This window comes from Trachemys scripta, chromosome 6 (assembly GCF_013100865.1).
Source record: "Trachemys scripta elegans isolate TJP31775 chromosome 6, CAS_Tse_1.0, whole genome shotgun sequence".
NCBI lineage: Eukaryota > Metazoa > Chordata > Testudines > Emydidae > Trachemys > Trachemys scripta.
This window is the reverse complement of record NC_048303.1, coordinates 58,270,756-58,284,301: the sequence shown is the minus strand read 5'-3', so window position 1 is coordinate 58,284,301 and position 13,546 is coordinate 58,270,756. Positions and strand designations below refer to the sequence as shown.

Genomic DNA, 13,546 nt, shown 5'->3' with positions numbered 1-13,546 from the left:
TGACTTGTGCTATATAAATACCTCTGGCTAAAACTTGGGTGCTCGGGCGGGGTCTCCCACAGCTGCTGCTCTGGGGCAGGGGGTGGCACACCTTTGCTGCTCCAGGGGGCGGCCCTAGCAGCAGCCGGTGTGGCCGGCCCTGGGGCCGCCTCAGCTGCTCAGGAGGCCCTGGGGTCAGCCACACCCATGGCTGCAGAAGTCGTGTAGGTCCTGGAGAGTCACAGAATCCGTGACCTCCTGGAAAGACTCGTAGCATTAGTCATCAGTGCTGTAATACAGTGGAAATGGTGATGATGAAAGGTGCTTTTCAGATCCCCTCTTATGTAATTCACATTTGCAATATAAACAGGATTTGCATATATGTTTCTAACCCCAGATTTAAAGTTGCAGGATGTGTATCATACATGGAATTCCTAATGTGTACTACTTTTATATACAAGATTTGACAGTGGGAGTGAAGCTATAGCAAAATAGTCTGGCTTCTGAAACATAAAAATTTAATATGGAGCTCATAATTTCTTTTATACATAAAATTCTCTTTAACCGTAGTGCAACTTTACATGTCATTTATCACATAATATAGTGGTTCTCAAACTTTTGTACTGGCGACCCCTTTCACATAGCAATCCTCTGCGTGCGGACCCCCTCCCCTTATAAATTAAAAACACTTTTTTTATATATTTAACATCATTATAAATGCTGGAGGCAAAGCGGGGTTGGGGTGGAGGCTGACACCTCGCGACCCCCACATATAATAACCTTGTGACCCCCTGGGGGGTCCCGACCCCCATTTGAGAATCCTTGACATAATACCTTAATGTGGTGGTAAGCCAGCTACTTCCATTTATATTAATCTTTGAGCATGTTTTAGAAATGCAAAGAAATATCTTCCTACGTAGCCATGTTGTTCTAAAAGCTAATATACAGGGAAAAGTTGTGAAATTCAGAAAATTTACAGACAAAGGGCATGACTACACTTGCAGATGTAGAGTGCTGTGAGTTAAACCCGCCTTCGTAGAGCGCAGTAGGGAAAATGCTGCAGTCTGTCCACACTGACAGCTTCAAGCGCACTGGTGTGGCCACATTTGCTGCATTGGGAGTGGTGCATTATGGGCAGCTATCCCAGCACGCAAGTGACTGCAATGTGCTTTTCAAATGAGGGAGGGAGGTGGAGTGGAGTGTGACAGGGAGTGTGTTGTGTGTATGTGGGGGGAGAGAGAGTGGGTTTTTGGGGTGCTGAGTGTGTCAGCATGCTGTCTTGTAAGTTTAGACCCCCTGCCCCTCTCTCACTCATAGCAAACAGTAAATGTTTGCTGTATCTTGGAGCTGATAAGCAGTCAGCTTCTCCGAAACGGAGCTTTGAAACAGCATTTTCGCATTCCTGCAGCCGATTTCACAACAATGACAAGAGTGGCCACTTGACTTAAGGGGATTATGGGACGTTTCCGGAGGCTGATCACAGCACAGTAACGCAACACCTCGTTCACACGGCGCCACGGCACTCCAGCGGGGGTGCAGCAAACATTATTCCACTCGTCAAGATGAAGTACCAGCAGCACTGTAGCTGCGGAGTCAGAGCGCTCTACGTGCCTTGCCAGTGTGGACGAGGAGCAAGCTAGGGCGCCCGGGGCTGCTTTATTGCTCTGTAACTCGCAAGTGTAGCCAAGGCCTAAGCTTCAGTCCTGTCACTTAGTTTGGCTTTTCTATGTAAGGAAGAGAGAACATAATTTAGGAGCATTAATTAGGGTGCCTGTAGAAGTTTAAAAACAAATTCCAACCTAAGAAAACCTCTTATTTGAAACACATCTGTGTCCCTGTGTTACTATGTGTCTAACTCACATAAGAGAGATTCTGTTAGCTGTCCCTCTCCAGACTTTCTGATTTAATTATTAGTTTTGAGAAATGAGTGACCCACAACCTTACTCCCTGAAATCCAGCTTCAAAGTACTAGATGTACACTAGGTTATGAATATTAACATGAAAACTCACGGAATGTAGCTATTATGTAGTTTAAATATGTAAACTACTTATCAAGGCCAATTTTATTAATATATGCTTTTCATTTGAGCAAAAATAACTTTGTGTATATTTGAGGCTGAAATAAAGGGAGATTGTTCATTTATTACTCTTGTTATAATTTGTTTATAATATGTATATAATTTAAATGTATTTAGAAATCTTAGGTCATTTGTCCATGCAGAGTAAAATGGGCAGTATCCTAAAAGTGTGTTTGGTGGACATGTTTACTCCTATAAAACATGTTTGACACAAAATAAGTCGTTTGGATACGTAGTGGATAGACAAAATATTTACTCTGGAAGAGGCTTCACTCACTATTTTCTGTTTTGGCATGATGCAAGATTTGTTTTAACATCCTCTTTAGATAGAATCTCTGGTGTTAACTATATGATATTCTCTCTAAATTTTCAGTGTTAAATGGCGTTTTAGTGATGTGATTCCCATTAAAGAGACACAGTACGGTAGTATAGGCCCAAAAATTGAGTGGGGTTTTTGAAGAGGGTGGGAGAGGAATGATCTAATGAAAATTTGTCCTGCTACAGTGCAGCATTGTGCTAGTTTATAATCTCTCTCTGTCCATTGCTGTAGGGTACAGGCACCATATAAATCCCCTCCTATTTTGCCCTGAAAGAAGACACAATCTCTAATTACGCCTTTGTTTTAGCCACTATGCCTAATAGGGATGTAAATACCATTTAAAAAAATACCCATTTAAGCTATTAAAATTATATCGATTAACCGTTTAATCGTTAACAAGTTCACAATCTACCCCTGGCTTGGGGAATTACCCTTCAGGTCCGTACGCACATCTTGCCCTTCTCTTGTACATTTCACATAATAGCCACTGCATGCCAGCCCCTCCTGTCCCATAGGCCTCCCAGTATGTTTGCCCCTATGAGCCCTGCAACTATGTGCCATCCTCACGCCCTTCACCATTAAGCCAATGTGCTTTGCCCCCCTGCCCAGCTCAGAGTCTGAATCCACTAGTGGACCTTTCAGCTTACAAATAAAAATGTTATATACCCAGTTCTGCTTCTGACAAGCAACGAAGCTCCCCCTCAGGCCTCACCATCCGGACGGAACTCCAGGAACTTGTGGCCAAATTTCTCCTTGTGCCCCACATAGTAGCACAGGTAGAAATTGCTCGCATGGCCACCGACTCCGCTCTGACTGCAGAGAGACCGGCATACACCGCACATCTGGACCGGGAGATCAGACTGCACCACAACAGCACTGCGCAGGGGCGGGAGCGGAGGGACAGCTTCCTGGTGGGTGCAGAGTAATTATACAGTGCTGGAGACTTTGCTACTTAGCTGATTGTGCTCAGAACCATCTACAATGTCATGAAATTATTTTACCAATCTGTTTTAAACTTCACCTGCAATATATTAATGGTAAGACCAATACATATCGGTTAACTGTTTAACCATTTAATATTTTACATCCATAATGCCTAATAGGATTATTTTGGTCTTTATCTTCCAGGCGACCAATTCTGTAACTCCATTGTTAGGGAAAAGACCCAAACACAGATGGGTCTTAGCCTTGTGCTGAAAGTGGGGAGACTTGTCTTCATCTTCATCTCCAGCAGCTAGGGAATTCCCGTTCCCCTCTTCCCCCCGCCCCCCAACTGCTGAGTCCCAGCACAACTCTGCAGTCATTTGGTGTCTGTTTATATAGTCCCTTGCCTTTATTTTCATTTCCTATTTGAATGTAGCAATATCCCATTAATGTTATGTCCTCTGTCTAAGTTGCTGCAGTTTATAGCTTGAGTGCAATTTTCTAGAATTTAATGACTGTTGGAATTAAATTGAATATACAGTAGAATCTTTGTACTGTACTCTGACAGATTTATTTGATTATTGTGATGTTTTTTCTTGTCTAATTGAAAGAAAAGCACTTAGTCACTTGAGAGTAGGCCTTAAAACCAATGAAGGAATAATAGTTATATTTCTTTTTTGTGTATTGTTTCTCCAATGTGAATAGTAAGCAGGATGGCTCTCAACAAGGGGAATTTGATTAGTGAGATGACAGAATTCTGTGTTATAAAACTTAACTGCATCTGAAGGCAAGAATGCAGCAATAACAGTATATTTTAATATGTTCTCAAAATACACTGGAATTTGTCCAGCAGTGCTTAAAGATACAATCATTTAAGTTAGTTCTAAACATCAGATCTCTGCATTTTTGGTTGGGTTTATAAATGAGTTTGTGATAAAAGAAACAGTGCTCTGAGTTTGTTGTTGGTCACTCAGCTGAGCTGAATCACATTTCTTGCTATTTTTGCAAACTTAACCTCAGATAGTCAAGAGTCTAACAAGGGCAGTCAGGGTCAAAGGTCAGAGCAGGGGCAAACCTGAAGCTAAGAGTAGCCATGGAGTTCGTAGTCAGATCCAGGCCAGGGTTAATACCAAAGGTCAGAATCTGAAGTCCAAATCAAGCCGAGGTCAAGCCAAGAATTCAGGAGCAAAGAGCTGGAATGGTCATGGCAACTACAGAAGATCCGCGCTGTTGCCTGGACGCTTTCTGGAATGCCCCTTGGGTTTATATAGGACAGGCAGTCAATCAGGAGCCATGGGGCTGCTGTCTTTCTAACCCTTGAGTTGGAACTGGTCTGTGTCCACAGTGGGTCATGGGAAGTGGAGTGCAAGTTGGTTCCAGCTGCTGTTGTGTGGCAGCCTGGAGATGTCAGCTGCCTGGGAGTTCTGTAGGCCTGAGTTCTAGACGCCTGGGGCCTTGCAAGATTATTGCACGGGGGGCGCGAAATCAGGCTTTTTACTTTTGAGTACTTGACAGCATTTTGTATGTAGCCAGTTTACTATTTCTTCTGTATAGTCAATTTATTCTTTGTGTAGGTTTGTTTAAAATAAATAAATATACACACACACACACCCCTCTACCCCGATAGAACGCGACCCGATAGATCACGAATTCGGATACAACGCAGTAAAGCAGCGGGGAGCCCCGGGCCCTTTAAAGCACCTCCCCAGCCCCGCTGCTTTACCGCATTGTATCCGAATTCATGTGGCGCCCCGGGCCCTTTAAATCCCCGCCCGAGCCCGGCTGCCCCAGGGCTCCGGCAGCTGGGCTCGGGCGGGGATTTAAAAGGCCAGAGGCTCTGGCCGCTGCAGGGAGCCCCAGGCCCTTTAAATCCCCACCCGAGCCCACCGCCAGAGCTCTGGCGGTGACTTAAAGGGCCCGGGGCTCGCCACAGAAGCTGGAGCCCCGGGCCCTTTAAATCCCCACCGGAGCTCTGGCAGCCAGGCTCAGGTGGTGATTTAAAGGGCCAGAGGCTCCAGCCCCGAGCCCCGTTGCCGGAGCTCCGGTGGTGATTTAAAGGGCCCGGGGCTCCCCGCAGCGGCTGGAGCACGGGGCCCTTTAAATCACTGCCCAAGCCTGGCTGGGGAAGCCGGTCCAGTCCAGCATGGCGTACTGGACCGAACCGGATATAACGCGGTCTCACCTATAAGGCAGTGAGATTTTTTTTTTTTTTTTTTTGGCTCCCGAGGTCCGCGTTATATCTGGGTAGAGGTGTGTTACTGTAAATCCCCAGTTATTAGCAGACACTTGGGCAGGTGTACTACCGGAAACTACTCTTACCTGGTTTTTGCCTGGATTTTCAGTCGTTGCTGTTCCCATAAGTGCACTCTTTCATTCTCAATTGAAGCACTGGTGTCTTCAGATGAAATGATATACACTATTCAGTAACCAGGACTTTAGTCCACCAATATATATTTCTGCTTAGTCTGAATTCCATATTTTTGTCAAATGCTTTAAAGAATACAGATAAATTCCAAAACTTAAGTGATAGTATTAGAAAACTGATTACCAGGATATTTTTTTTCTGTGCAGCTGTTCAGCAACATTACATTGCAAACTTTTAGATAAATGCTTTGTGGATGCTGTAAGCACCTGGAAAATAAATTGAATTAATAAGTTTCCTCCAAATTAGATGCATTTGTAGTTATGAACTGGTTTGGAAGGCTTTGATGCACTTAATTTCAGGAAGTCAAAACTCTAATTTTTAAGTAGGAGCAAAAATTACTTTAAATAAATTATTATTTAAAGTCTTATTTATTTATCAAGTACTGTACTTGATTCCATTTAAAAAAAAAAAGTGCTTTTGACCACCAGAACAGCCTGCTACATTCATGCTGTTGGATGCCACAGTGACCTCTGGTGGGTGAAAGGCGGAACTGCAGCAGTTCTTGGGCAGAATATATTTTCGGGGAGGCGGGGGGGACAAAATTCTGTGGGACATATGAATTCTGCACATGTGCAGTGGTTCAGAATTCCACCAGCAGTAAATGTTCACAGAAATATAGATAGAATTGGGCATTAGATTCCCTAACGATTTTGCTGTTTTTTTTTTTTTCTCTGAAACTTTATTTAACCAAAAACCCCAAACCCAGATCTCTTGCTGGTTTCCCTTTCCTCCCATGTACTGTACCTCACCGCCCACATACACATTTAGAATGTACTGGTGGAAAGTCTGCAGAGGTTTCAGTTCGTGCCCAGTAGAGGAAGAAATATGGAGATTTAAAAATAAATCCATCTTAAATTATTTATTTTGATATTACTGTGAACTATCTGATAGTGAAATCTCATTGGCTGAATCCATTGTAGGTAACAGAATATATAGGGATAAAAAATGAACTTGTGATGGAGTTGTGTGCATCAATTGAGTTTGTATCTAAAAAGGCTAACAGTATTGCCACAGTTATGATTTTCCCCCATTTGTCTATAATGTAGTTATGATGAAGCTTAATTATTCAGGACAGTGAACTTTTGTATTTATGGAAATGCAGAAGGAATTAGATTAGCCAGACAGAATGGAATTGGCAAAAACTTAAAATGTGGGATTTGTTTAGTTCTTGAAACAGCATCCCCCCGTTATCTGCTGCTGTTTGTCTGGGCCACCAGACCAGATCTGATTCCATTCTGTTCTCCTTGTTACATCTCCAGTTTTCTCCAGACCCAGGACAGTGGAACTATAAACAAGGTGATAGTATATGTACAGAATTTCAGATCTGGAATCTGAACTTTTCCATTTCAGTCATCATACAGCAGTATCCCAGTCTCTGGTCTTTATAATGAAAATTCGGCTATCGTATCTTTTTGCCTTATGCTATTTGACATTTTTATCAATGATCTGGGATAAAACATAAAATCATCACTGATGAAGTTTTCAGATGACACAAAGATTGCGGGAGTGATAAATAATGGAAAGAAAAGGTTACTGATACAGAGTGATCTGGATCACTTGGTAAATTAGAATATATGTTTCAATACGGCTAAATACCAAGTCATTCATATATATATGTGTGTGTGTGTGTGTGAGAGTGTTACGGATGGGGGTCTTCTGGGAAACAATAAATCTGAAAAGGGCTCGGGGATCATAGTGAATAATCAGCTGAACATGAGCTCTGGGTGCAATACTGTGGCCAAAAGGGCTAATTTAATCCTGGGAATATTGAGTAGAAGTAGGGAGACTATATTACCTCTATATTTGGGAATGGTGCCCTCACTGCTGGAATACTGTATCCAGTTCTGTTGTTAACAATTCGAGAATAGGGCTGTCGATTAATCACAGTTAACGCACATGATTAACTCAAATAAATAATTGCAATTTAAAAGATTAATCACGATTAATTGCACTATTAAACAATAGAATACCAATTGAAAGTTATTAAATATTTTTGGATGTTTTTCTGCATTTTCAAATATATCTAATTCAGTTACAACACAGAATACAAAGTGTACAGTGCTCACTTTATAATTTTTATTATAAATATTTGCACTGTAAAAATGATCAACAAAAGAAATAGTATTTTTCAATTCACCTCATGCAAGTACTGTAGTGCAACATCTTTATGTAACAAAAAAACTACATTTATAACTGCACTCAAAAGCAAAACAATGTAAAACTTTAGAGCCTAGAAGTCCAGTCAGTCCTACTTCTTTGTCAGCCAACCGCTAAGAGAAACAAGTTTGTTTACATTTACGGGAGATAACGCTGCCCACTCCTTAATTACGTCAGCTGAAAGTGAGAACAGGCGTTCGCATGGCACTGTTGTAGCTGGTGTCACAAGATATTTACATGCCTGATGCACTAAAGATTGATATGCCTCCTCATGCTTCGGCCATCATTCCAGAGGACATGCTTCCATGCTGATGACGCTTGTTTTAAAAAAAGTGTTAATTAAATTTGTGAGTGAACTCCTTGGGGGAGAACTGTACATCTCCTGCTCTGTTTTACCCGCATTCTGCCATATATTTCATGTTCTAGTAGTCTCTGATGATGAACCAACACAAGTTGTCCGTTTTAAGAACGCTTTCGCTGCAGATCTGACAAAATGTAAAGAAGGACTCGACACCAGGTTTAAGAATCTGAAGTGCCTTCCAAAATCTGAGAGAGGCGAGGTGTGGAGCATGCTTTCAGAAGTCTTAAAGGAGCAACATTCTGATGCAGAAACTGCAGAACCCAAACCATCAAAAAATAAAATCAGCCTTCTGCTGGTGGCATCTGACTTAAATGATGAAAATGAACATGTGTTGGTCTGCACTGATTTGGATCGTTATCGAGCAGAACCCATCATCAGCATGGACACGTCCTCTGGAATGGTGGTTAAGCATAAAGGGACATATGAATCTTTAGTACATCTGGCATGTAAATAACTTGTGATGCAGCTACAACAGTGCCATGCAAGCAACTGTTCTCACTTTCAGGTGACACTGTAAACGGGAAGCAGGAGCATTATTTTCTGTTCTCACTTTCAGGTGACACTGTAAACGGGAAGCAGGAGCATTATTTTCTGCAAATGTAAACAAACTTGTTTGTCTGAGCGATTGGCTGAACAAGAAGTAGGACTGATTGGACTTGTAGGCTCTAAAGTTGTACATTGTTTTATTTTTGAATGCAGGTTCTTTTGTACATAATTCTACATTGCAAGTTCAACTTTCATGATGAAAAGATTGCACTACAGTACTTGTATTAGGTGAATTGAAAAATACTATTTCTTTTTTACAGTGCAAATATTTGTTTATTCAAAATAAATATAAAGTGTGCACTGTCCACTTTGTATTCTGTATTGTAATTGCAACCAGTATAGTTGAAAATGTATTTAAAACATTTAAATAAATAGTATTCTATTCAAGAAAAATGTTGAGTAATTGGAGGAGGGTTCAGAGAACAGCCATCAGAACAATTAAAGGATTGGAAAGTATATCTTATAGTGATAAGCTAAATATATTGAGCTCTTTGAGTCTAACAAAGAGATGGTTAAGGGGTGACTTGATTAGTCTATTAGTATCTAGATAGGGAACAAATATTTGTTTGTGGGGTCTGCAGTCTAGCAGAGAAAGGTACAACATGATCCAATAGCTGGAATTAATGCACAAATTCAGACTGGAAATAATGCACAAATTTTTAATGATGAGAATAATTATCCATTGCAATAATTCACCAAGGGTTTTGGTGGATTCTCCCTCACTGGAAATTTTAAAATCAAGAATGTATGTTTTCAGAAAGAGATGCCCTAGTTCAAACAGGAATTAATTCATGGAAGTCCTATAGCCTGTGTTTATACAGATGGTCAAACTAGATGATTACAATGGTCCCTTGTGGCCTTATGATCTATAATTCTTTTTACTCAATTACTTGATATGTCAAAATATTTGTGTAGTTTATGGGACACATTAATCTTTTTGTTATAAGTTGTATTGTGGTGCTGCCCAAAATGTGCTAGGTGCTGTACATCAATAGGAATACATATGCTCTGCCACTAAGAGTTTACAATTTAATAATATATACCATTTAATAATATATGAGAACTTGGTATCCAGTAGCACTAACCTTCCAATACATTGTCTCTTTCCAGGCTTTGCATGATCGAAAATTTCCTGTTCCAAAACCATTTGACTACAATAGGCATGCAGTAGTTATGGAACTTATTAGTGGTTACCCTCTGTAAGTATTAATTGAAACACGAACTCCCATTTAAGACTAAATTGAATACAGTAACTATGATTTTGGAAATCTTAATTGAGGTACTTGCTCAGAGGCACTCTGATTCAGTAGTGTAGGTAAAAATGATAGCTGAATATTTATGCATAAGACAATGACTGCTTTTTTTAGTCAGATAGGAGCTAGCAGTGGCCCACCATTCTCCATGGAGTCAATTGATACTCTGTAGCCCAGCCTGACCATAGTAACAGAGCACCCTTTGAATCCAAGTTAGTTGGGAGGGGAATTCCAGTTATGCTCCCCTCCTTTCTTCCTTCCCCATACAAAGAAATGTACTGTTCCTTTATCCAGTAAAAAGGAATTAAAGCAGATTGGTAACATGTTTTAAAACCTCAAACAGTGGTCGAACAGTGTTCGCAAATATCACAAGTAATGCCACTACCCATATGAAGAGATTCAGAAGTGCAAAATTTTATACAAAGCAAGAAGTATTTCTCATCATCCAGCTTTTTTAATGATTGCAGCTTTAAGTATTTTAATAAGTCCCACTGAAACTGCGTGTCAATTTGATATTGGACACTATAGAATGGCTAACAACCATGAAGTCGCTTTAGGGTCATTTCTTCTTGTTTTGGCAGTTACACCTGATGAGATTTTTATGCAGTTCACCAAAGACTGCAACAGGGCAGCTTACTCTCTGTGACAACTGCACTCTCTGAAAAGTGTCGTTCATGTTACTGTATGGTCTTTCCTTGGCTTCAGTTCATGCTCCCTTGTTCTTGTAATTGACTCTTAAGTTACTACTCACCACTTTCAAATTCAGAAAGAAATCTTTGCTTTTTTACATGCATATTTTTGTGTTACAGCAATAGTGCTGGAAGGTAAGTAATCTTCAGTCAGGAGAGGTCATGCTGTGTTTAATTGTTAAGTCATTTTGCATTATCTGACCAAATGATTTTTAAAACATTAAAATATTTTTAAAGTTTACATTTGAAAAGCTGATTTGATTCGTTTGCATGACCTTTATACGTATCCTAGTATCTAAAATAAATCAACTGCAGTTTTAGAAGAAACCAGGTCACATTCTAACACAGGGGTAGGCAACCTATGGCACGGATACCGAAGGCGGCATGCGAGCTGATTTTCAGTGACACTCACACTGACCGGGTCCCGTCCACCAGTCTGGGGGGCTCTGCATTTTAATTTAATTTTAAATGAAGCTTCTTAAACATTTAAAAACCTTATTTACTTTACATACAACAATAGTTTAGTTATATATTATAGACTTATAGAAAGCGACCTTCTAAAAACATTAAAATGTATTATTGGCATGCAAAACCTTAAATTAGAGTGAATAAATGAAGACTTGGCACACCACTTCTGAAAGGTTGCCAACCCCTGTTCTAACTTAAGGTAGGCATCTGAAGTGAGCTGTTTAATCAAAAAGGAATCAAAATTTAAATTAATTGAACACTAATGAAAAGAAAATTCCTCCCCTCTCTCCCCATTTATGAAGTGAATTTAGTGCAGTGAAAGGTGCTACAAGATGGAAGTTTTATCTTTAATTCCATAACAGGTAATGCATGACGTCAACACTACAAGCTTCACCACTCTTCTCCATTGTTATTTTGCAGTTCTGCTATGGAGAAAATACTATAAGGGATGGAGAAAAAAAAGAGTTTATTTTCCATACTCAGTTATTCTTAGATCTCATAAGAAGTCAGCCAAACAAGAGTGCCAAAGGTGAAGACGGGTGGAGTTGTGGTTTGCAATGGAGTTGTGGTTTTTGCTTTAACTTTTCATTTTCTTATACCCTTAATAGTTGAGAATTTTTTTAATGTTTTTAGGTGCCAAGTGCATCAAATAGAAGATCCTGCATCTGTGTATAGTGAGTTAATGGAACTGATTGTAAAACTTGCCAACCATGGTTTGATTCATGGAGATTTCAATGAATTCAATCTCTTATTGGACAGCGAGGACCAGGTTACCATGATTGATTTCCCACAGATGGTGTCAACATCTCATCCAAATGCTGAATGGTATATATTCAGTCTTCCAGCATTTTCAAAATCAGTTTGGCCATTTGAGATTATTGTAATTTATTAGCACTGATTATTCATTCTTCTGTATCCACTCTTAACTGTCTTCTAGCAATGTCATCTTGCACAACTAATAGTGCCACAAAAATATACTCAGTTTTATTTATCCACAGACAGAAATGTCAAAATTTAGAGTGGACACATGATTGGTTCTTGCAGACGTTTTCAGGAAGTCAGGTCAAACTTCAATTGATACTGTGTGGTTCATTTTTGTGTCTTTGAGTTTTCTGTTTTCAGCTATGTGGTAGCTTAATCACTGTTTAGTAAAGTGGAAAAAAAGACAACAGGGATTTCCTTTCCAGAACAAATCTGACTAATAGAAAATGAAGTTTGACAAAGCTGGAAGAATACCTCATTTTCTAAAATTCAGAAAAAATATAAGATGTGCTTATGTGGAAGAATTAATACACTGAAGCTATGGTGTGACAGATATGAAGTAGAACTTGAGATGTTTAGAAGCGTACCAAAATGCTTGTACTCTCTTAACTTTAATTATGTGCAAAACAATTCTTTATTTTTCCAGGTATTTTGACAGAGATGTTAAATGCATTAGAGACTTTTTTAAGAAGCGTTTCAGCTATGAAAGTGAACTTTTCCCAACCTTCCAGGATATCAGGTGAGAAATGTAACTTGATTAGGGGTCTTATATTGATCAATAAAGATGACAGAGTGCTCTCTGTACAAGTTTTATATTATGAGAACACTGGCCAAAATGTTCACAGCTGGTTTTCAGTTGTATGCTGTTTAATGACCTTCATGAAGTCTTTTGCTGGAGAACTGAGTGGACAGCCTTGCATCTCTTTTTTTTCTTTTTCCTTTTCATTTTAATATAGGATTTTCTTTATTCTTAATATTAGAAATGTCAGTGCTCAGTCTAACCAAAATCATTGTTGGTGACATCCTGAAACTTCACCCCCATTTTACATTTTACTACTATCAGGAAACCGTAATGCCTGTGTTCTTGTAGTTGGAAGAGGGCTCTTCCAAGACCTGATCCAAATGGTGCTCCAGGACACATCACTAAGAGATGCCACAATAATACAGAACAGTATTTTTCTCACCCCTCAACCCAATTATTGCACTTGTGGGGCATTCCTTTATGTGAATTCATTTGGAGTGGAGGCTTTTCAAGAAAGTTAGTAAATCATGGTCACTGCTTTGCTAAAGAACAGATTTTTCAGGCCTCAGATGATGAAAATCACTGAAATATAGTTATATTTTGAAAAACAACTGTATAAAAATGACACCGTTATTCAACAGATCGGCTCATTGCCTATACTCTGTCATATCTGTTTACTTCAAAGTACATTTTTATTCCAGTTAGAACAACACTGCTATGAGAGAGTGAGCTGTTGGTCTCTCTACTGCTGATGATGGGCAAGGCAGAGTTGTTTTCTAAGTTCCAAAGTTTTCAGATGGAAATTTGCTTTTTCAAATTTCATGTCCTTTTTTGAAAGACAAA

General features: G+C 39.7%; 1 protein-coding gene across 1 annotated transcript in view; it reads left to right on the top strand.

The window, feature by feature from the left end:
- RIOK2 (RIO kinase 2) overlaps positions 1 to 13,546 on the top strand; it is a gene marked incomplete in the record, with an annotated part of 34,464 nt that overhangs the window by 8,803 nt on the left and 12,115 nt on the right. The window contains 3 exon segments of the mRNA XM_034774272.1: positions 9,903 to 9,988; positions 11,833 to 12,024; positions 12,608 to 12,700. Coding sequence (XP_034630163.1) covers positions 9,903 to 9,988; positions 11,833 to 12,024; positions 12,608 to 12,700 — 371 coding nt within the window.